At 36.1% G+C, this 23,437-nt stretch overlaps 2 protein-coding genes and 1 pseudogene across 2 annotated transcripts; 1 reads left to right on the top strand and 2 right to left on the bottom strand.

Moving 5' to 3' along the window:
* Positions 1 to 4,718: 4,718 nt before the first annotated feature.
* Positions 4,719 to 6,509, bottom strand: LOC132161881 (basic leucine zipper 23). Its single transcript, XM_059572099.2, has 2 exons — positions 6,350 to 6,509; positions 4,719 to 5,768 (listed from the first exon to the last, which is right to left on the bottom strand). Exon 2 carries the CDS (start codon positions 5,725 to 5,727, stop codon positions 4,933 to 4,935), a length of 795 nt encoding a protein of 264 aa, XP_059428082.1. The 5' UTR covers positions 5,728 to 5,768; positions 6,350 to 6,509; the 3' UTR covers positions 4,719 to 4,932.
* A 3,468-nt stretch (positions 6,510 to 9,977) lies between these two features.
* On the top strand, positions 9,978 to 13,435 carry LOC132173341 (putative disease resistance protein RGA3 pseudogene; annotated as a pseudogene).
* A 1,524-nt stretch (positions 13,436 to 14,959) lies between these two features.
* On the bottom strand, positions 14,960 to 21,461 carry LOC132173333 (putative disease resistance RPP13-like protein 1). The gene is made up of 3 exons (XM_088513405.1): positions 21,138 to 21,461; positions 15,433 to 18,890; positions 14,960 to 14,987 (listed from the first exon to the last, which is right to left on the bottom strand). Exons 1-2 carry the CDS (start codon positions 21,459 to 21,461, stop codon positions 15,483 to 15,485), a joined length of 3,732 nt encoding a protein of 1,243 aa, XP_088369531.1. The 3' UTR covers positions 14,960 to 14,987; positions 15,433 to 15,482.
* Between the last annotated feature and the right edge of the window lie 1,976 nt (positions 21,462 to 23,437).

The raw sequence follows: 23,437 nt of genomic DNA, 5'->3' as shown, positions 1-23,437 counted from the left end.
GAAAAGGAAAATCCACCTAAATGTAATATATATGCATGCAAAAACCCATTTTATGTCGCTTTAGAGTGGATTTACTTTTGATTAGTGCTATTAAATCTGATTTTTGACTCTTAACTACACTTATTCATTCATCGTTGACGCAGCCTGCTGTCAATTTTTTTTTTTTCTTTAATATAAAAGCATAGATAGTGGTTAATTATTGGCTTATTGCAGTGCTAATGGAGAGTTGGTGGTCGAAGGTGAATATAATATACACCTCTCCCTTTTTTCTTTTTTCTTTTTTATTAACAAAGAACACAAACTTTTCTAGTACTGTTAATCACCTATTGCTCTAAAAAGTACTCATCCCAGAAGTGAATTCCAAAATGTATGCAAAAGTAAATTTTTGGACAGTCAGACCGGACGACAGGTTATCTGTAAGACAAGAAGATCGAAAATTATAGGAATGACGTCAGCTGCCGGCCAACGAAAAAGTCTTTGATGCTTAAGTCAATAAATTTGAAGATAAAAAAAACTCTTATCCATTTAGGACTCTTAAGCTTTTTAAGTAGAGCTTTATGCTAATTAGGCCCAAGACTTTGAACCTTAAGCTTGTTTATGATATCATCTATTCCCTTCAACATATAGATGATATCATAAGCTTGTTTACTATTTTCTTCAAACCGTTTGCAACTTAGTTCACCTCAAATTTTTATACACGAACAAATTCTGAGCAGAGCTATCCTTTATCCATACATTAATTTGGCCAATAATGTTGAGAATATTATATCCACTTATTAGTTGAGGTGACCCAAGAAACTAGTGTTTAGAAAGATGATGATAAACTAAAATAATAAGCTTTCCAATCAATAATAAAAAGAACTCTCAAACAAAATTAGCAAATTTTTTTTTGTGAAAAATGACCATTCACTCCACTGCATACGACATAACACCTTCGTCTCCTATTGGAAAGATAAATTATAAAAGAGTTTATAGGTATTAACTCCTACATTGCTTTCTTACTAAGTGAGACTATGCTTTATAAGCGATTCTGATGAATTCTAATTAAAACTCGACTAATATCTTTGGAGTTATAACTCAGATATGACTAACGCTTTTTCTGAAAGGTTACACGTAAAAACCCTAAAGTTGGGGTAAAAAGTGAGAAGGTTGGAATTAGTGTGGGGGAAAGCAGAAAACACGGGGAGAGGACAAAGTGAAATAAGGGCTAGATAGGAAACCCATGTGGCTCTATGTTCCAAGAACTGTCTTGCCTGAATTTGTATGGGGCAAACAATAGCATGATTGAGCCATATGGGTCCTATGGAGAGAGAGATGTGGCTTTCGTGGATGTGACAAAGCACTGTTTCCTTGTCTACTTATATACACTCTTCTTGGTCTACTTGCTAACTCTTAAGTGTTACTAAATCATGGGTGTTTTTCTCAGACATTTTTGTTTGTTAATGACAGGTGAGATGGATATTATCTAACAATATCAGACAAGATCGCTTTGCCACTCAATAAAAAACATGCATTATTTGTCACAAAGAAGGACAATAAATATATAACTAAAATTGAAACAGAAAATAAATCATGCAACACTGCTTCAATCTCTCTCTTCTTTTTTATTTTTTATTTTTTATTTTTTTAAGTCTTTTTGTTTTTGTTGGGTTATGGGCCGGCAAGCCCACGTGATCCATATGCCAAGCCCAGGATCAACTCATTGATTCAAAAATACTTTACATGGGTAACAAGAAATCAACTTCCAAACTAGTATTGCAAGTAAGCCGCTATATATAGAAGGTGCAACCATTTTGCATCTCAAAACTCTTTACCTAATCAATTTATTGCTTCACTTCTCCAAATATTTTGCTGACTTAAACCATCAAGTTCGACCACCCGCAAAACCTTCATTGTTTTTCCAATTATTTGCATTTTTTTTTGGGTAAAGATATTGACCACGCCTGGCGTGCATCAACAGTGATGCACGCCAGGCACAAAATTTTTTTTTTTAATTATTTTTTAATTATTTTATTATTTTAATTTTTTTGAAAAAAAAAAAAAAAAAAATTTGTGCCTGGCGTGCTTCACTGTTGAAGCACGCCAGGCGTACTCCCAATCATGACTCTTTTTTTTTTAGTAATTTTTAGAGGCATTTTGGAAACTTTTAAGGAAAAAAAATTCATGTGTGGTTCACGTGACACATTTTCCATCTAATTCGACAAAAAATGAAATGGGTGTTAACTATAACGAAGCGGTATTTAGTGGTGTCGAGTGTTATGGAAACTTTAAGTCAAAAAAATTCATGTGTGGTGCACATGACACATTTTCCATCTAATTCGATACAAAATGAAATGGGTGTTAACTATAACAAAGCGGTATTTAGAGGGTCGAGTGTTACTTTTTAAAGTTTTAAAGTTAAAAAAGTTATAAGTGAGAGAGAACTATATATATAGAACGTAAGATATGGGGTCACATCATTGGGCCTTCAAGTTTAGTTGGCGTCTTCTAGGTATGTCTTGGATCCAGAGTTTACTGGTTGCAAGTTGGATCTCGGCTGAACTTTAGGCCCAAATATTTGGATGAGTTCTTGTTTGCCATTTTGAAAACATTTTCAGTACATTTTTCTCAAAATTATTAATAAAATAATTCAATATATATATATATATATATATACTTTTCAGGAATAACCCATCAAAAATCATTGTCCGTATAGTTTTGTCTTTATTATCTACCTTAATAAATAAGACCTGCCTATAAAAGGGGAGCTAGGTTACATTTTGTAAGCAGAAGAATTTAATAAAATTATAAAAAAAAAAGAAAAAAAAAGGCAAGGTTTTCTCCTGCCCTAAACATAGACAAAGGTTTCTCCAACCTTAAGTGGAGAGTTTGTATTTATTAATCGGTATCTCTTATCGTAAACTGTGACTATGTTTTCTCTTACCCTAAATGGAGACTGAGTTAATTAGTACCGATTGGTGTTTATTCATTATTCCAGTTAAATATTTGACGTGTTTTTGGGTTTCATACATGAAGAAAATTATTAAAGTATTAATTAGATGATTAAATTCATTATTTCTTATAAACTTAAACTTTTGTGCGAATTCAACTAGAAACCAACTCAGTGATATTTATCATCCATACCCTAAATATGCATCTAGTTATTGAAGATGGATTCTTACAGCTCCATACTCTTTGTAACACACAGGTTTTGGTTGGTTTTTTAGGACTTTTGCAGGTTAAGTCTATTTCTAATGCAATTGAGAATCTCTTGCAACCACATTTTCTGGTCTCCTTCTATCTCCATTAAAGTTCCTGGAATTGAAAAGGTACCAATCATATCACTAAAGATGCTATCAATAATCTGTCTTTTTCACAAGAATTCTTCTTGTAGATCAACGGCAATTGTAAGTTCCAGCTTAGAGTTTCTTTTCTCCATGCCTTAAAAGTCCAAGTTGGGCGACACCTCAAAAAGTTAGTCTCAGATTGACCTCCAATTACAACTTGACTAGTCTATTTAAAACATATATAACTGGTGTTTTTTCTATGTCGTTGCACTAGCAAAAATATGTCATAAAAACCCATTTTGTAGAAAAAATTCGTTTGTTAATACTTTTTGAGCGATTTTTTTTTTTTTTTTTTTTTTAAATTTTAAAAAGTGTTATGATATGACATAAAAGTAAAACTAGTTTCGAGTATTTTATGTTTCGGGTTGTTTGTTAATATTTTTGTTTTCAAAAGAGAAAACAAGGAAAAAATGTTAACAAACAAAACCTTTTTACATATTGTGGAAAGTCGCCTCTTGAAAATGCAAGTCATCTCCTCAAAAAAAAAAATTTAATAGTAGCGTACCAGCCTTACCTACATGATTACCAGCCTGATGCTCATTCAACAATACATATAAACCATCACCCAAATATTCCTTCTACTGGAAACTTGTGATTAATGCATTAGTTTTATAGCACGCCAACCTTTATAATAATATAGGGGTGATGCTCATTGAAAAGAGCATACAAAACCTTCTCCAGATGGTCCTTTCATCAGAAAGCATATTTGCCTGTGGGCTGTGGCTGTGGGGAATGCTATGTATCAGCATTTATGCATATAAAGCTACTAATACATTGTAATTCAATTTCCACTATACTTCCACAAGAAACCAGTATGAACATGTTACCGTGCACAACAATGATAAACAATATAAAATCAAAGAGAAAGACATTAAGAGAGAGTCAAGACACAAATTTAATGTGATTCGACAATGTGCCTACGTCCACAGAGAGTGCAGCTGTATTTTGCTATTAATGATTTAGAATTACATCATAACATATATATAGAAAAACCCTAAACCCTAATTGTACGGATGTATTTACAGAATGCATGACATTGTAAACTTGTTGACAGGTTTGACTTCTCAAAGCTCTGGGCAGAGAAGGGCTGCATCATGACATGCCTTTCCTGTGAATGAAAAGGCTTTGCAAATTTAATCTACTAAATAACAGCCAGAACTGTAGATCTTGTTTCACATTGTCAAACTACACTCCTCAATAAAAGGGTGATATAAAAGTCCCCCAACTTTATCCATATTTACCAACCTCCCACAGGTTAACATCCTCCCCAAAAGTCAGCAGCATAAGAGTGACATCAATTTACTATTCTCTGAAACTTCAGTCATTGAACTGAGAACATAGTTTCCCATAATTACAAGGAAAATAAATTCACAAGATTGATATACACATTCATCAAGAAACAACAACTAACAGGAAGAAGTTTTATTTACATTGCCTAATACAAAGTGTTCGGAGATGCCAAATCTAAAAAGCTCCGTCTTCAAGTATATAACTTTATAGAATATGTACTACTCTCCAGTCTCCACCTACAATGGATTTACGCAAATCGTTACAAAAGGAAGATCAAAAGACGCATGAAACTTACAAATGATATCTGCCCTGCTACTTATTCGGCTTGTGAAGCAGATGACACAAAGGTTTCCACTGTCTCCAGTGTTTGTCCTTCAGCATTCACCATCTCACTTGTGCTAGCTCGACAATCTATAATTGCAGTCTGACAGTTTTCTTCCCATGACGTCATCCGTTTCCCGCTTCCACCAATTCCGGCCTGCGATGATGACTCAGAATGAGGATGCGAGCATGGTAAATTAGTCTGACACTGTAGGTCAATTGCTCCACCAGCAGGCTGCAACCCACAATCACCTTCTTTGAACATAGTATTAGTGTAACACTGCTTTTGGTAGGGGAAAACCCCCAACTCATTGTCAATCTTCCCTCTTAGATCTAGCAAAAGACTTCTCAATCTAAAAACCTCGGCTTCGAGAATTGCTTGCCCCTGTAATTTTCTAACCAATTGCTGGTTCAATTGGTGCAGTTTCTTGACTTCCTCTTCAAGATAAGCTGTATGAGCCTTCTTTTTCTCCCTATACTTCCGAACCGCTTCTCTGTTCCCTGAAGGTCTTCTCCGTCTTGAGCTGGTATTCTCTTTATGGTTTGGATGACCATCTTCTTCGGATGCAAGAACTTGGGTGTGAGTGTGATAACATGTGTGTGTATGAGCAGTATCAGGGCCGGGCGGGTTGCAAGTGTGTGTATGGGTGCATGTTCGGGTGTTCTTCAACAAATCATCAAGAAATGAATCAACAGATTCTGAACCCTGAAAGTTGATAGATGAATCTGGATTTAACAATTGAACATTATCTGAAAGCTCTACCTCCCCATCATCCATGGTTTCTCTCATGACTCTAAATGAAAACTATTTGCAGGCAAACAACTCCATATCTGCAACATCCAATTTTCAATTTTTGGAAAGGATAAGCACTAAAACTCCAACAAAGCAATAATCTTTATGAAAATTCAGAATACTTTAAGTAGACTTGAAGCAAAATCACAAAGGTTTCACTTAAGAGAAGGAATCTGTCACTACAGATGACACAATTCAAGTATATATGAAAAGAAGCACAACCTTCAGAGAAAAATATATTAGCTAACCTAATCAACAAATATTTCTTGCAAACAACTTGATTTTCATAACCAATAAGGAGACAAACCCTAAGCTGAATTCGGAGTTGAGAGTTTAAGGTATTAAAAGCAGATTCTTTTGGGCAATTTAAAGAATGCCCAGATAAAGATTCTTCATAAAAGGAAAGAATCAAGCATAAAGACGAGATTTTGATGTTGAAATCATTCAACTGCTGGAGAGAATACAAAGCTTCCAAGTTTCAAGTGGGGGCAACAGAATAGAACATCTAAAAGCAGAACCTTTAGTGAAGAATCTCAAAGGAAAAGCAAACAATAGGCATCTATCAGATTGGGGGAGCTGAGAATTCATCAATTATTTCTTTGCACTGAGATTTATTTACCTGATCTTCGGCTAGATTCTCTGACCATGATAGTTTCAGTTTATCTTCGTCCTAACCATTAAAGAAAAAAGCATCTCTGCCGTCTATCTCCTATTTTTTATATGTTTTCGTCTGTTCTAGTGGGCCCAAAAGATGCATATATGTCAACCGTATACTGTAGTCTCACAAACCGTTTATTTTCCTCTTTTGCCCACACATTGATTGACCTTAGTTAAAAGAACAACCTTGTCCAAGAGAGAAAGTTAAGAATAATTTAATTTAATTAAGTATATGAAGATAATTTCTTTTGGTTTTTCTTAGCTATGTCTTCTAGCAAACAACTATGGGCCCAAGTTTTGGGCTTTCACCAGTTTGTCAGTTCCAAAATGTCCATGTGAATATTATTAGCCTCTGCAAAGGCATGTTATATTACTCTCTTTCGTTTTTATGTTTTGTACTTACAAGTACTAGGGGTGAGTGTAGATTTGGTTTGGTTCGGTTCGGTTTGATAGAGCCATTTTCGGTCGGTTAACTGAAATTGTCGGTTAAATTAATTAATTCAATTATTTCATTTTGATAATAAATTATTTCGAAATTTTCAGTTAATTTCGGTCGGTTAGTCAGTTAACTGTGGGCTTTTTTAATTGGGCCAACGCAATTTTTAAATGGGCCAAAAATTAATTATTTTGGGGGCCCAAATTGTTATTTTTTTAGATGCAAACAATAAGAATATAAGATAGCAAAAAACTTACTAAATACTATCAACAAAACATCACTCCGCAAAGTCTATCTATCAAAGCCATAATCGGTGTCAAATTTGGCGGTTCGATTATGCAAATTTCGGTTCGATTCGGTTAACCAACAACAAAAACTTTATACCAATTAACCGAATCGAACCAACATCGGTATAAAAAATCAATACCGATTTTCGACTCACATAAGTCGGTTGATGGTTCATTTCAGTTCGGTTATAGTCGGTAGATGGACGGTAATCGGTAGGCGATTAATTTGCCCACCCCTACTTATAACTTTCAATTTCTGGGTATTGTCAGTACCTTTGAAGGAAAATTTTGCAGGGAATTGGTTTAGCATTGGGGGGTATCCACCAGATGAATTTGAAGGTGAAAGAGCTGGGGATGCATTTTGGGTGATGCGAATTATAGGTTAACCAGGCCCCAGAAATGACATTGGATGGTAATGCAATAGTGCCCTGTTGATGCTTTCACTTTTGTCATTTATTACTGGATTTTATGAAAATGATGTCCTTTTCTTTTGTCCATATCTTCCAATTGAATAAATCCAGTGGAGCTTAAACTGACTGTGCTAAATTTCTTGTCCTTTAGATGATCAAATGCCCTGAATCTTGTTAATCAATCTCATTTAAGGACAAATTTAATATAAATTGGACTTCCTTGACTAACCAATGCTTGAGCATAAAGCAACATGATTCTTCACTAAAGGTTCTGCTCTTATGGTGTTTAGAATCTAACTAATTATTTTTTGTTCTTTTCCTCTCATCTCTTTTTTCTTTCAATCTTGTGTGTTGCAGTATTCTTTTTAATTGAAACATTTAAATAATTATTTTACGAGAAAAATAAGCACAAAAAAGATAAAGATTATTTCCACATGAAGCTTATGTAACATAAACATCAGTACAATATTAAATTGAGAAAAGTAGCAAAGAAACTTTTTCAGCAGAAAGGAGCAAGTCAAGAAGTCTCATGAGTCCTTCATTCTCTCTGGCCCTTCTTAGGCATGGATTTCTGGCATTCTTGCATTCAGAACCAAATTGTCCTGTAGATTTCCATCTACACAGGTCATGAGATGCTTTTCAAGATTCCATCATAATAGAACACAAAAACATTGACCAAATCTGAACCACTTGTATCTAAGCTTCATAAATCATGCCTGAAAATAATTGACCCTCGAGAGTCCAAGTACAATTGAACGAACGACATGATGTTCAGATATCACCCACCATTTAAATCTGCCAATCAAAAGCTAATGCACAATGAAGTTTTGATCGACATCATACTCTTAGTAAGGGTGAGCAGCTGTCAGCTAATGGCATTAGGCGATCACAAGTTTATGTAAAATTTCATTGTGCTTCAGAAAAAAAACATACCAGGAGCTTTACTTTTCATCTGGTTACTCCAGCCATGAAAATCTTGTAATGCAGATGTCAAGTTATGTGCTCTACTTCTGATCACAAAAACAAAAAAGTTTGAGGGGCTAATGTCAGATAATAAATTAGTAAAATAAGACTCCCTAATGCCCCCACGCCCCACAAAACATGCAAAAAGATGAAAACCTTAAATATGTAGCTCTCATTATTCAATTTCTGTGCCACTGGTGTAAGATCCATAAGAGCTTCCTATTCCTCATGAATCTGTTATTGTCCCATCCCACCCTGTTTAATTTCAAGTTGCAGCAAATAAGTTATAGTTCAAAGGTCATCAAACAGAGCCAAATAGTTAAAACTATGAAGTACATGTATAAATATTAGATATGGAAAGGTGGATGCGACAATCTTGACTAAATAAGATATATGCTTATCATATATATATATATATATATATATATATATATATATATGTACATATTATATACATGTGTGATTTATGTAAATAGCTTCATTTATTAAGCATTTTTAATCAGGTTGTAGCTTTTTCTGTTAAACCTTGTCAATATTCTTAAAACACCATTTTTTTTTTAATAAAGAAAAAATTAAAATAAAAATTGCAAAGATTTAGGAGCCAGTATTTTTACAATTTTTGTTAAATCATGATCAACGAAAAACAAAATAGGAGGGATTTTGGTAATTTTGACATTTATCCGTTAGAATTTAATAGAAAAACCTAAGGGAAGAGTGATACTGCAAAAAATTGGAAATTTGATACACTAAATTGAGAGTTTTTGAACTTTGGAGAAATAATTGTAAAAGCAGTAAAAGTTCAGAAAAATTAAGTTGAGTTTTTAGAAATTTATATTAGGGCATGTTTAGTAAAAGCTGCACTGTTTAAATAGTATGTTATATTGTCCTATACTTCTATAGTTCTATTGCAATGTCTGGCCTGTCATCACCAGACTAGGGCCGGCTCAATATATTTGGGGGCCTTAGGCAAAATTTTGAAGATAAACCTTATTTTTTTTTAATATTTAAATATTAATTAAATAATATTAATTTTAATAATATTATTATTATTTTCATTCTCATTGTTGTTTCATGACTTTTAAATTTAACTTTTAACTAGTTGTCCAAAAAAATTGATGTGGCATATTTATTTTTTTGGGTTAATTGGTCTTATTTTATAATGGACTTATTATATTGAGATCTTATTTTAAAGGCTTTAAATTTTTATAGGAAAAAATTTTGAGCCTTATTTATAAAAAAATTAGGCTTTAAGTTAAAATAAAATTAAAAACTTTTTTAGTCCTTATTAAAAAAAAATTTGGGCCTTACTAACCGGGGCCTAGGCAACCGCCTCAGTGGCCTAGCCATTGAGCGGGCCTTGTCACCAGTCAGAAGGTAAGGTATTTGTTTCCTAGAAAAAGAGGGAGAGAAGTCTTTGCAGTTGACTACAAAGAGCCATTGGTGCTTTCTGGGACCTTTCAGTCTGCTTTGTTCCTCAATTCTTAAGAAACTTCAATGGCAGAGGCAGTTCTTTCTGCTCTTCTTCAGGTGATATTTGAAAATTTGTCTTCTCAGAGTTTTGAAGAGTATGGTATGTTACGTGGCACTAAGAAGGAGATGAGAAAGCTTCAGAGTGTGTTGTCAACAATCCAAGCCGTCCTTGAAGATGCAGAAGATCGACAAGTACTGGATAAGGCAGTGAAGGATTGGTTGATAAAGCTCAAAGACATTGCTTATGATGCAGATGATTTGTTGGATGAGTACATATCAGAAGCTTCACAACACAAACTGGACTTCCATGATCATGTGGATATCCAAGGTTGCATGATCAAGGAGGTACGTTACTTCTGTTCTCAATCAAATCTGATTCTCTGTAGTTATAGAGTGAAGAGAGAGTTGAAGAATATAGTGGAGAGATTAAATACAGTAGCAGATGAGAGGTTCAAATTTCATTTGAAAGATAAGTTTCTTGATTATAGCACCCAATCATCTGGAAGGCTACAATCAGATTCTTTCTTATTTGAATCAGAAGTTTTTGGGAGAGATGAGGAGAAAGAGAAAATCATGAAGTTTCTAATGCATTCAACTGATAAAGGAGATGTTTCAGTCCTTCCCCTAGTTGGTATGGAAGGGTTAGGAAAAACAACACTTGCAAAATTGGTCTACAATGACAAGAGGGTGGAGGAGCATTTTGAGCAAAGAATTTGGGTTTGTGTTTCTGAAGAGTTTGATGTAAAGAGGCTTATGAGAGCAATTGTAGAGTCAGTGACTGGGAATAGATGTGATCTTCTAGAAATGGAGACGATTCACCGTCACATTCAAGAATTGATAATGGGGAAGAGGTTCTTACTGGTTTTAGATGATGTGTGGAATGATGACCATGAAAAATAGGAAAGATTGAAGAACTCAATGAGGCATGGTTCTGAAGGGAGCAAAATCTTAGTAACAACCCGTAGCGAAAAGGTTGCATTGGTAATGGGCACTACCACCCCTTACCATTTGGAGGGTCTTTCAGATGATGATTGCTGGTCATTGTTTGAGCAGAGAGCATTCAAGTGTGGAAAACCAGAAGAGGGTTCAAGTATATTGGCAATTGGAAAGGAAATAACAAAGAACTGCAGGGGTGTACCTTTGGCAGCAAAAGCTCTAGGAAGCTTAATGAGCTTGAAAAGGCGGAGAAGTGAGTGGTTGCTTGTTAAAGACAATGAAATATGGAATCTTATTGAGGAAGAAAATGGCATTTTGCCTGTATTACGACTAAGCTATGACAATCTACCATCACATCTCAAACAATGTTTTGCTTACTGCTCCCTATTTCCTAAAGGCTGCAGGATAAAGAAGGAGAAGTTAATCCATTTATGGATGGCAGAAGGATTTATTGGATCGTCTCAAAGAAAGCCACTAGAAGAAGTTGGGAATGAATACTTTAATGAATTATTTTGGAGGTCATTCTTTCAAAATGCAACAAAAGACAGCAATGGTGACATGGTGGACTGTGAAATGCACGATCTTCTTCACGATCTTGCAAGATCTGTTGCAGGTACCAGTTGCTTGATGCTGGAGGTTGGCAGGCAAGTAATCATCCCTACAGGCACACGTCATTTATCTATCATTTGTAATGAGACTGAAAATCTGAAGGGCATTAGTGATTCAAAGCTACGCTCTTTCCTTCTGTTATTTGCGCGGCGAAAGATTGCAAAAGTATCTGGTAATTTGATCTTGAGTATCAAATCCTTGCGTACTTTAGACATAAGCAGTACTGGAATCAAGAAGCTTTCAAAATCAATTGGTGCATTGAAACATTTAAGGTTCCTTGACCTATCATATACTCTTATAAAAAAGTTGCCTAACTCTATCTGCAGTCTGTTCAATTTGCAAACACTTGTACTCCTGCACTGCAGCCGTTTGGAGATACTGCCAGAAAATTTAAGAAAGTTGGTGAACCTGAGGCATCTGAATAGATATGGTTGTGGGTTATTAACCGAAATTGCCAAATGGAATTGGAGAACTTGGCTCACTCAAAACATTGCCACTATTTATAGTTGGTAAGCAAACGGGATGCGGCATTTCACAGTTGCAGGGCCTAGACCTTCATGGAGAATTAAAGATTAAGAACCTTGAGTATGTGAGGAATGAAAGATGTGCCAGGGATGCAAACCTGAAGGAGAAGAGACACATTCAGTCATTGGAACTACTGTGGGAGAATGTTGATGAGGTAAGTGCAAGAGAAAATGTTGAGTGTGTTACTGAAGGGCTTCAGCCAAATTTTGAGTTAAAGAAGTTACTCATTGAGAACTACGTGGGTTCGAAATTCCCGAGTTGGTTGATGAATTCTTCTCTCACAAATCTTGTCGAACTCTCGATGGTCAAATGTCAAAGGTGTGCTCAACTTCCTCCACTGGGAAAGCTGCCTGCTCTTGAGGTTCTCAGAATTGATGGAATAGATGCAACTATGTACTTCTCCAATGACTCCAGTGGAGCTAGCAGGGTTGCTGATTTTGTGTCATTGAAACGGCTCTCACTCAAAGATATGCCTAATTTGTTGGGATGGTCATCTGTGGAAGGAAGAGATCTACTTCCTTGCCTGAAAGAATTGATAGTCGAGTTTTGCCCTAAATTGACCAACTTGCCATATCTTCCATCTATTGAATCTTTAGAGCTTAACGATTGCAGCAATGAAATATTGGCAACAGTGACAAAGATGTCCTCCCTTTCAAATGCCCTTTTCAGTGGATTTCTGGAGCTGATCTATTTGCCACAAGGGTTGCTCAGAAACAAAAAACATCTATTGTCTTTAGAAATCAGGGACTGCCCAAAGCTCAGGTCTTTTTCTGGTGAGCTTGATAGTCTCTCTGCCCTCCAATCATTCAGGATCAGTAATTGCCCTGAGCTTGAATCCTTGTCAGAGTTGGGAAGCCTCAAATCTCTCAAGTCCTTATTTATAGACAGGTGCCACAATTTAGGTTCTTTTGCTGAAGAAGGAATGGGAAGTTTAACTTCTCTTCAACATTTTTCACTCTCAAACTGTGAAAATATAACAGCCTTTCCACATGCTATGAAGCATCTTGTATGCCTCCAAACACTAGATATCTGGAGTTGTCCTAAATTAAGCACTCTGCCTGAGTCACTGGGAAACCTTGCTGCACTCAAAGAATTAGAGCTTTGGTATTGTGAAAATCTACTTTGTCTACCAGAATCAATGCAACGCCTCACTTCTCTTCAATTTTTGTCAGTTTGGAGCTGTCCTCACTTGGAGATACAATGTGAGAAGGATCAAGGCAAAGATTGGCACAAGATAAAACACATTCCATTTATCAAGATCAATGGCCCCTACATTCAAGCGATAGATTGTTAGCATCTCTACTCTTTCTCTAACCTGTTGTCTTCAAAGACCTAATAAAAAAGAATTCATTTTTCTTTTGTATTTCATAACATTTAAGACAAGTTTATTATGAAGAATGCATACATTAATTTTTTTCATTTTCATTTTTCTTTCATTGTTAACATCTGGAACTCCTCAATATGCCAGAGAAGTCAGAAATGCAATTCTAAATTATGGAAGCACAAGCATCAGATTGTATGATATTAACCAAAAAGATGTACTACAAAGTGTGATTGGTTTGTCTCATTTCTGTTCTCTAGCATTACATTGAGTACTGCTTGGAGATACCAATTTAGATGATTGCTGCTGTATATTACTCCATCTGCTACTTTTCTCCAAGCTTAATAGTGAACATGCCTATAGGATCAAGCATCCGTACCATCTTAGGGCTAACAAATTTTTTATACAACGAACCCAATACGAACTCAACACGGAAGTATCGGGTTAGAATTAAGAGGTCTAACCCGTTTAAATAAATAAGTTGAGTTATAGCTGATCTATATAGTTTTATACCCATGCCTTGACACAACTCAGATTCGACACGTGATATTTAGGGCTGAAATTTTTTGACACAACCCATGAACCCGACAAGAACCCAACACGAAATTAATAAATTAGGATTGAAGGGTCTAACCCGTCTGATTAAATTGGTTGAGTTAAGATTTACTTATATAATCTTAGACCCGTACATCAACACGGCCCGAACCCGACATGTACCCATCTCTAAGGCAGGGCCACTTTGTGTACCCATCTCATTTAGGTAAATCTCGGACCCGTGTAAAGCAAGAACAAGAAACAATAAAGACAGAAAAGAAAGAGAAAAAAAGAAAAAGATTTTTGCCACATGAAGCATATGTAACATAAACATCAGTACAATGTTAAATTGAGAGAAGTAGCAAATAAACTTTTTCAGCAGAAAGGAGCACGTCAAGAATTCCCATGAGTCCTTTCTCTCTGGCCCTTCTTAGGCATGGATTTCTGGCATTCTTGCATTCAGAACCAAACTGTCCTGTAGATTTCCATCTACACAGGTCATGAGATGTTTTTGAAACTTGCCCCCACTTGAGCCTAATATACAACAGAGATTCCATCATAATAGAGCATAAAAACATTGACCAAATCTGAACCACTTGAATCTAAGCTTCATAAGTTATACCTGAAAATAACTGACCCTCAAGAGTCAAAGTCCAATTTAAATCTGCCAATCAAAAGCTAATGCACAATGAAAAAAAACATCGAACTCTTAGTAAGGGTGAGCAGCTGTCAGCTAATGGAATTTGGCAATCACAAGTTTATGTAAAATATCACTGTGCTTCAGAAATAAGATGCAGAGAAAAACATACCAGGAGCTTTACTTTCATCTGGTTACTCCAGCCATGAAAACCTTGTAATGCAGATGTCAAGTTATGTGCTCAACTTCCGATGTCTCAGATGAACTAATCATTTCATAATCACAAAAACAAAAAGTTTCAGAGGCTAATGTCAGATAATAAATTGGTAAAATAAGATTCCCTAATGCCCCCACGCCCCACAAAACATGCAAAAAGATGAAAACCTTAAATATGTAGCTCTCATAATTCAATTTCTGTGCCACTGGTATAAGATCCATAAGAGCTTCCTCATGAATCTGTTATTGTCCCACCCTGTTTAATTTCCAGTTACAACAAATCAGCTAAATAAGTTAAAACTATGAAGTACATGTATAAATATTAGTTATGGAAAGGTGAATGCGACAATCTTGACAAAATAAGATAAATGCTTATATATATAAGTATCAATACATGTTATATACATGTATCATTTATGTAAATAGGTTCATTTATTAAGCATTTTTAAGCAGGTTGTAGCTTTTTCCTTTTCTCTCACAACTTCTTAGAACCAAATGAACGGTAATGTTAATAAATTATGATAGATTAGTGTGAACAATGCTAAGGTAGGATACCATTTGCATAAACCATCATAGCAAGGCATAAAGATCCATTACAAATATGATTAACAGAAAGGAAAACTTCGAAATTCTCTAATAAGAAAAGTGTTTTGACTCTTAGAATGCAGAAGAAAGTCTATATTAGAGTGCAGAAGTAGTACCTGAGTGAAAGTTGAATATGTGTAACAACAAAGACTCTTATAGACATAGATCATGAAGTAGAGTCATCTTCAATCTCTATACAAGAAATGTGAGCTATCTTGGGCCAATCTTCCCCTTTCTCCCTCCGGCACCGTTCTCTCAGCAAAGGACATCTCCGGATGATGAGTTCGACAAGAGACATTGGCAGCCCTTCTTCTGGCATTGACTGGAGCCCAGGGCATCCATTGATGATCAATGTTCTGAGAGATGTGAGGTGTTGAAGCCCCCTTCCATCCAAGGTTTCGAGACTTGAAAGTCCAAAGATGGACAGATATGTAAGAGTAGAGGGCAGCAGCTCCTCTTCCGGAAAGAGCTTCACGTTTTCACATTCACCAGAGATTCCAAAGCTAAACAAAGGCAGACTTTTCAAATTCCAGTTCATCCGGTGGGCAATGAGTTTGTTGCAATCTCCAATGTAAAGTGAAGACAAGCTTGAGGGCAAACCCCCTTCAGGAAACAACTCTAGTTTTGGACAACCAGAAACTCTTAATTCTCGTAAGGATGGGAGGAGGACATGCATTTGTTCAGGCAGTGATATTAAATTCTCACAGCCCACAACCCAAAGATCACTCAGGTTTGGTGCAGATAGTCCTCCTCTGGGAAAAGAGACGAAATTCGAGCACCCTTGGATTTTCAAGTAAGTGAGAGATGTGAGCACCTGGCGCGGTCCCTCAGAGACTGAAAGGAGTCTGAGACTTCTGCTCCTTCCAATAGTTAGGCTATTGAGCTTGGGGAAGAAATCCAATGGAAAAGACCCGAGTGACTCACAGCTATCTGCTATCAACAAATGTTCAAGTGAATAGTGGTATGGCTGCACTGGAAACTCTAACTTCTCACAATTTTTGATACTTAGGAAGCTCAATGTAGTTGGTAGACACCCCCCAGGAAATGATATCAAAGAAGAACAATCTGAGATATCCAAACGTCGAGGACAAGCTTGGATTTGTGTCGAAATTTCCTTCAACAATGACTCTACAACAAACTGACATCCTTTCATTTTCAGAGAGTGCAGAGTGCATGGCAGTTCTTGCAGCACTACCATATCACATTTAACTAGCTCTAATTCACGGATAGCTGGAGCTTTTGGGAGTGGAGAAACAAGCTGCTCACAGTACTCAATCACAAGTTTTCTCAAAGAAGGAAGGGTTTTGGGAAAACTCCCGATCAGGCTTTGACAAGACTCTATGTGAAGCTCTTGGAGACGAGGAAAAGCTCTTATGAGTTCGTCTTCAAATCCAAATGAACACCATTCTTCCCATGCAGACATCCAACTGAACTTCAATATTTCCAGAGACAGAAACGGCTGAGAGCCGTTCCCATAAAACTCAGGACCCACAGTCACTACCCCATCAAACCCTTCAATGGAAAGCTGCTTGAGGGAAGGTAGTTGCCCAAGGGGAGGCAACATAAAGCAATTTCCACAGTTATTTAGGCTTACAGATACCATACTGCAAAATGAATGATCTCCTAACCAATCCGGAAATCTCGTGCCCCCATAGTTATGAATCTGGAGCTTTTTCAAGTTTGTATGAGGCACAAGCTTCTCAAGCACATATCTTTCACGCTTTGAATCATCAGTGTTTCCATATCCCCATTCCAAGTCTAGCCCCTCAAGGTACTTCTTGTCCTTCAACTTGGCCTCACAGGCATCATTAGCACTCACAACATTCTTCAACTTCTTAATGCATAGTGTCCCTCGAAGATTTGAAAGTTTCCCCAGCTCTCCAATCTTTATCCCCTTCTCTTTTCCCACAATAAAAGTACTCAACGTTTGGAGACTTTCTAGTTTACTCATTTGTGCTGGCATCTCTTCTACACAAGTTCCATTTATATCTAGATGGCGCAAGTTAATCAGATTGTGCATCCCCATAGGCAACTGCCGGAGACGATAACAATATGCCAACTTCAGTGTTTGTAAATTATACAAAGTACTCACAGATTCAGACAACCTTTTGATCAAAGTTCTAGAGAGGTCCAAATATCGTAGATGTATTAGTTCGCCAATCGAATCAGGCAACTCGCTAATGCTATGATAGTTGGACAAAGATAACACCCTCATGCACTTTAGCTTAATCAACAGATCATGTTGTACCTTATTAGACAAGCAATAAAATTCATCTGGCAAATATAGTGGCAGAAAGGTGCGTAGACATTTTGCTTTATAGAAAATCTCAAATCTCTTAAATAGATCTTCTAATGCCATAACATATGACAAATGCCGAGTCTTTTCCGAAATTTCTTGTGAGTTGGCATCCTCCAACCTAAAACAAAGCTCCCCAGATACAAATTTAGCCAAATCATTTATAAGGTCATGCATAACAAAGCACAAATTTTCACCACCTGATCTTTGAAAAAATGACCTTGACAGTAACTCATGAAAGTACTCATCTCCTACTTCCTCCATTCTCTTATTTTTTTTGGGGTGCTGCAAAAGATCTTCTGCCATCCATAGTTGGATTAACTGCTCCTTTTTGAATTCATAATCTTTAGGAAATATTGAACAATACGCAAAGCATCGCTTCAAATGTGACGGGAGGTAATGGTAGCTAATTCTCAAGGCTGGAAGAATGTTGCTCTCATCATCCGAGAACTCCCATATGTCACTTCTGAGTATCTTATCCCATTCCTCTGCATCTTGTTTAAAGCGCAAGAGACACCCAAGTGTCTTTGCAGCTAATGGCAAGCCTTTACATTTCTTCACTATATCTCTACCAATTCCTTCTAGGATTGCATGTGCATCAGAGCTTCCATTCTCAAATGCATGTTTCGCAAATAATAGCCAGCAATCTTCATCTGTCAACTGCTTTAGATAATGAATTGGAACGGTTCGCATGACAGATGCAACATTTTCATTGCGTGTTGTCACAATGATCTTACTTCCTTGTCCCCCCGAGTTAAAGGGTCTCCTCAAGGCCTCCCACCTAGTATAACTCTCATTCCAGACATCATCTAGAACAAGCAGAAATTTCTTCCCAGTCAAGTTCTCCTTTAGTTTAAGTTGAAGCAAATTTAGATCCTTGATATCACAAGAAATTGAAGTCACTGCCTCAAGGACTGTTCTTGTTAGCCTACAAACATCAAATTCTTCAGAAACACATATCCATGCTGCAAACTCAAAATGCTCCTTCACTCTTTCATCATTGTATACAACTTGAGCAAGGGTGGTCTTGCCAATCCCAGCCATGCCCACTATTGGAACCACACATATATTATTGCCATTGGAATCATCCGAGAGCAACAAGTTGATTATGTCCTCTCTATCATCATCCCTACCATACACTTCAGATTCTTCTACCAGAGAAGTTGTTGGTATTTTCCTTGACTGTTTCTCTCCAGCACTATTTTTCAGGCCAAGGACATTTTTTTGTTTTGCAATAAATTCTAATCTGTCAAGGATCTCTTCTATCTTGGGTTTTATCTGCTCAAAGTATAAAACTAAGCAAAATTAGTATTCCCCATATTTTTACAATTCTATTTTAATTAGTTGGTTTTGAGTCATGAGTCCATGTGTTCTAAAATTAAGCTTAGGTTGTAAATATGCTATATTACATATATTGTGTATGAGTGTGTATCTGTGTAGTCTTGACTCCAAAAAGTTCATGGAATTTGTGAGATTGAATGAAAACCTGAGAGTTTGCTTGAGTCTCACCCAATACACCCGCATTGCAAATTTTTAAAGTTTGAGGGTGTTGGAATTAGTGGCTCATATTAGAACACCAGTGGTTGGCCGAGTAGACGGAGCGAAGTGAACGGAGCAAAGCGATGTTCACGGTACAGGGCATTTTGAGAATTTTCAAAATACGTCCATACAATTAGGGTTTAGGGTTTTCCTATATATATGTTATGATGTAACCCTAAATCATTAATACCAAAATACAGTTGCACTCTCTGTGGATGTAGGCACATCGCCGAACCACGTTAAATCTATATCTCGACTCTATCTTAATCTCTCTTTTCAATTTTATATTAATCATCATTTTTGTGAACGATAACAACATGGGGCAACATTGAAAAAGCTGTTGCAGTTTGGGAAGTAAGTGAAGTTTTTTCAATATTTTATTTCTAAAGAAAATTTTGAGACTGTTCAAGATGAGACTGAAAGCATCCCTTGCCAAACTTTACCATGGATCTAATTCTAAGCAATGGTGAGATTTAAGGTTTAGAAATTTAGTTGGTGGCTTTGGAAAAAAGGGTCGATGAAAGTTGAAGATTTTGACTTTGATTGTTTCAATTATGTGGTAAAATATAATGTCCACAGTTTGTTTTGAAGGCTTTGAATGTGAATCTCTTGACCTTTTAGGTGTGGAGAAATGGTCGTTATATATAGTGTTACCCACTATATACCATATAGTGTTGAACTAATTCAAGCATATGTGAATTAAGTTCTTTGACCGTCGAGAGCAGGTGGAGAAAATGTTTGGGAGGCATTTAAGTCAAAGATCACATACAGATACGAGTGGTTCATTTTCAACTCTTTATTATTCAAACTCTAACTATTACCAATTTTCCGAGGCACCTCTGAAAACCTACCACTTTCTGTTTTAGAAAAAATGTAAAAGCAGTTCTTGTAATTTAGTTGATTTACAATTAGTTTTATGTGATATCAAAATGAATTCAAAGATCCCTAAGGTATGCCAAAAAAAGTAATTTAGTTCCTACAATCAAATGTCGTCCACGAATTTAACAGATTCCGTTAGTGTGACACTAACTTAAATAAGACAAGTATTACAATTTTATTGGCTCTAACGTTTTACGCTATTATAATTTGTTAAATCAGTAAACATAATTTGACTGACTAAATTATTTTTTTTGGCATACCTCAAGGACCTTTGAATTTGTTTTGATAACACATGCAGTTAATTGTAAATCAGGTAAACTAAAAGGACTAATTTTGCATTTTTCCCTTCTGTTTTTTAATAACCACCCAATTTGTAGTATTTTTCAAACTTTAAAAAATTGTAATTGACCCCTTAAACTACCTAGCTCTTTCACTCCGTCCATGTTATTAGGATTTTTTATTAAATCTGACGAAAAACATATCACGGACATTACACATGACATAAAATGACAATAATACACCTATCATTTAAGTAAAAATACAATTATGCCCTTAAATTAATTTTTTTTTTTTTTTCTTAAAAAAAAAAATTAACTTCCTTAGCCATGGAGACTCACAAGTCACAACCAAACGCCGTGGGTGTCGAGACCCTCAACCTGGCCATGGGTCTCTAGTCCTAGTACGGGAAACCCATGACCAAACCATCTGTCTTTAGCCATCTAGCCATGGAGACCTAGTTGTGGGACACTTCCTACTATGGTTTTTTTTTGTTTAAGAGGGTTTTATTGTTATTTTAAGCCACGTATATCCCACGTGACCCATTTTCGGTATAATTTAACAAAAAAAATTCTTACATAATAGGCTAGTGAAAGGACTAAGTAGCTTGCGGCTTAATTAATTGCAACTTTTTAAAGTATGAAAATACATAACAAATTACAAATTAGATTTAGATGGTAGTTTTAAGGTTATAATAACCTTAAGTTACCCATTAATCTGTCTTAAAAATGTAATTTGAAGAGGCAGAGTCCATATAACATGAAAGATGATCACCAATCTCAAAGTTTAATTTGATGGAATAGAAAGCAATGAATAATCCAAGCAACGTACCTGGCTTATTGTGCTTCCCGATTTGGCTTCCAGCCTGCATTGCAAAGCTTGAGTGGCAATCTCATCCCACAGATCCTCTGCATCATACACAGCATCCTTGAGCTCGTGGAGCCACTCTTTCACCAAAGGGCTCCTGAATTGTTTCTCCTCTGCGTCGTTGATCACAGCGTTGACAGACAACAGCGTGATCTTCAGCTTCTTCAGCAGCCTGTTGTTGAGTTTGTTTCCTCGCATGTAGTCCACAACCTCACTTGAAGCCATCCTGTCGAACAACACCTGGAGGAATGCAGAGAGAAAAGCTCCACCCACCAATTCTGCAGCCATGTTCTCTGTTTTGGAAAGCTAAGAAAATGAAGGAGTTTTGAAAAAGGAAGATTGATGGAAGAGACAGCAATCAGCAGTAGTAGAGAGAAAACTGTTTGTGCTTTGTTCTTGAAAGATATAAAGGCGTGCTGACCAGAACAGAGCACATGACTTGAGCTTGGGGGGCAGGAGAAGCTACTGCAATGGTGGACCCTATTCTCGGAGACCTCCATGATAAAATTGACTCAAATGAGATAATGATAATTAAGTCATTGTGCCGTCGGTTACAGGAAATCAAAAGCCGACTCCCGACAATAAATCCAAAACGAAAATACGGTTAAAAAAAAAAAAAACTACAAAATAATAATAAAAAAAAAAGGGCCAAAAATGTCCTGTTCTTTTGTACCTCGAGCGAAAGCCAAGAAATGGGCCGCAAAAAAAGTTAATCAAAATGAGAACGAACCTCAAAAAATCCCTCAACACTTCCTAAACCCGTGCAAAGAAGTTGCAACATTCACCAAAAGAAAGTTGTGCAATGCATTAATCCAATCATGATCTATCGTAGAGGAAGAACAAACTTCGATAACAAAAGTCTCTACAACAAAATCAAACCACAAACGGCACTAGAGATTAAAACCCCACAAAATACAGGAAAAAAAAAATTATAGAAAATGCATAGACATATTTAGGGTCCATACTCAAAACATTCTTATTTTTTTGGAAAAAATTCGCATTACCCCCATGAAGTTTGAAGTGTTTTTCAAGTTGAATCTCAATGTTTAAAAATTTTCAATGTATCCTCTTAATGTTTCAAAAAATTGCAATTAACACCCTCTGTTACTAATTGCCGTCTAAGTACATGGAAATTGCAAGCATAGGAGCAGGTGAAAGGCATTTGCTCCTTTGCTTTTTCACTCCAACATGCACATGACACCCAAAAGGAGTTGACAAGAAAAAAATCAAAACAGGCGTTTGGTTTTAATGAGGGGCAATTACGTTATTTCACTAGCTAGGTTAGGTGTAAAATTGGAAGACGCAGCATAAAAATCTCACGTGAAACGCACGTGATGTCATTTCCATTTACTTAGACCGCAATTAGTAACGGAGGGTGTTAATTGCAAATTTTTTAAACATTAAGGGGGTACATTGCAAATTTTTAAACATTGAGGTTCAAATTGAAAACTACCTTAAACTTCAGGGAATAAAGTGAATTTTTTCCTATTTTTTTTACATCAATCCACGTGCTATAGTAACAAAGGGTAAAACGGTATGTCAAAAACACCCTTAGAATCACTATATCGAGGAATAATCTCATATTGCTTGTAGACAAGATCTTAAGCATGTTTATAAAAAGTGGACAATCATTTCTTATTGAACCGATTTTATGAGATGAGTTAAGCGTACGAATTTCTTCGCACTAATGAAGTTACAAAGGCTGTTTAAATGACATGACAGTGACGTATGTATGGGAGTTCCATGCTTTTCCAACACGTTTAAATGTGTTTTAAGGTTTCAGCATGGCGGAAAATATTTCCCACGACCAATGGCGGCAGCAAATCACTTGTCAGAAACAGAATGGAGTTATTTTCTATGGAGTATAATTCGTGGCTAGTTGAAGATTGAATATGTATGTAGTAGTGGTTGATACAGTTGATAACGTTTTGGACTTGTGGGGGTTTGAAAGGATCCCCCATTTGACTGCAACAAAGATGAAAGAAACTTCATTGACTCAGGTTACCATTCTTGTCATTTGTCAAAACAATATCTTGTGTGCTCGAGTAGTTTGACGTGTTTGTGGAGGCGGGGAAAGGGATGATAATTGGTCATCATCTTTGATTGCTGATTCAAGATGTTGTTCACATTGTCGTTCGATAAAGAACTTTGTTGCTGAATTTTTTTTTTTTTTTTTTTTTAAATAGTAATAAAGAGTGATTGATGTGATATAAAGTTAAAAATAAATAAATCAATTTTAAATTTTTTAAGAGAGAAAAATGATA

This window comes from Corylus avellana, chromosome 2 (genome assembly GCF_965113065.1).
Source record: "Corylus avellana chromosome 2, dhCorAvel1.hap1.2, whole genome shotgun sequence".
NCBI lineage: Eukaryota > Viridiplantae > Streptophyta > Magnoliopsida > Fagales > Betulaceae > Corylus > Corylus avellana.
Note: the sequence above shows the minus strand (reverse complement) of the source record. Positions and strands in the feature narration are given on the sequence as shown.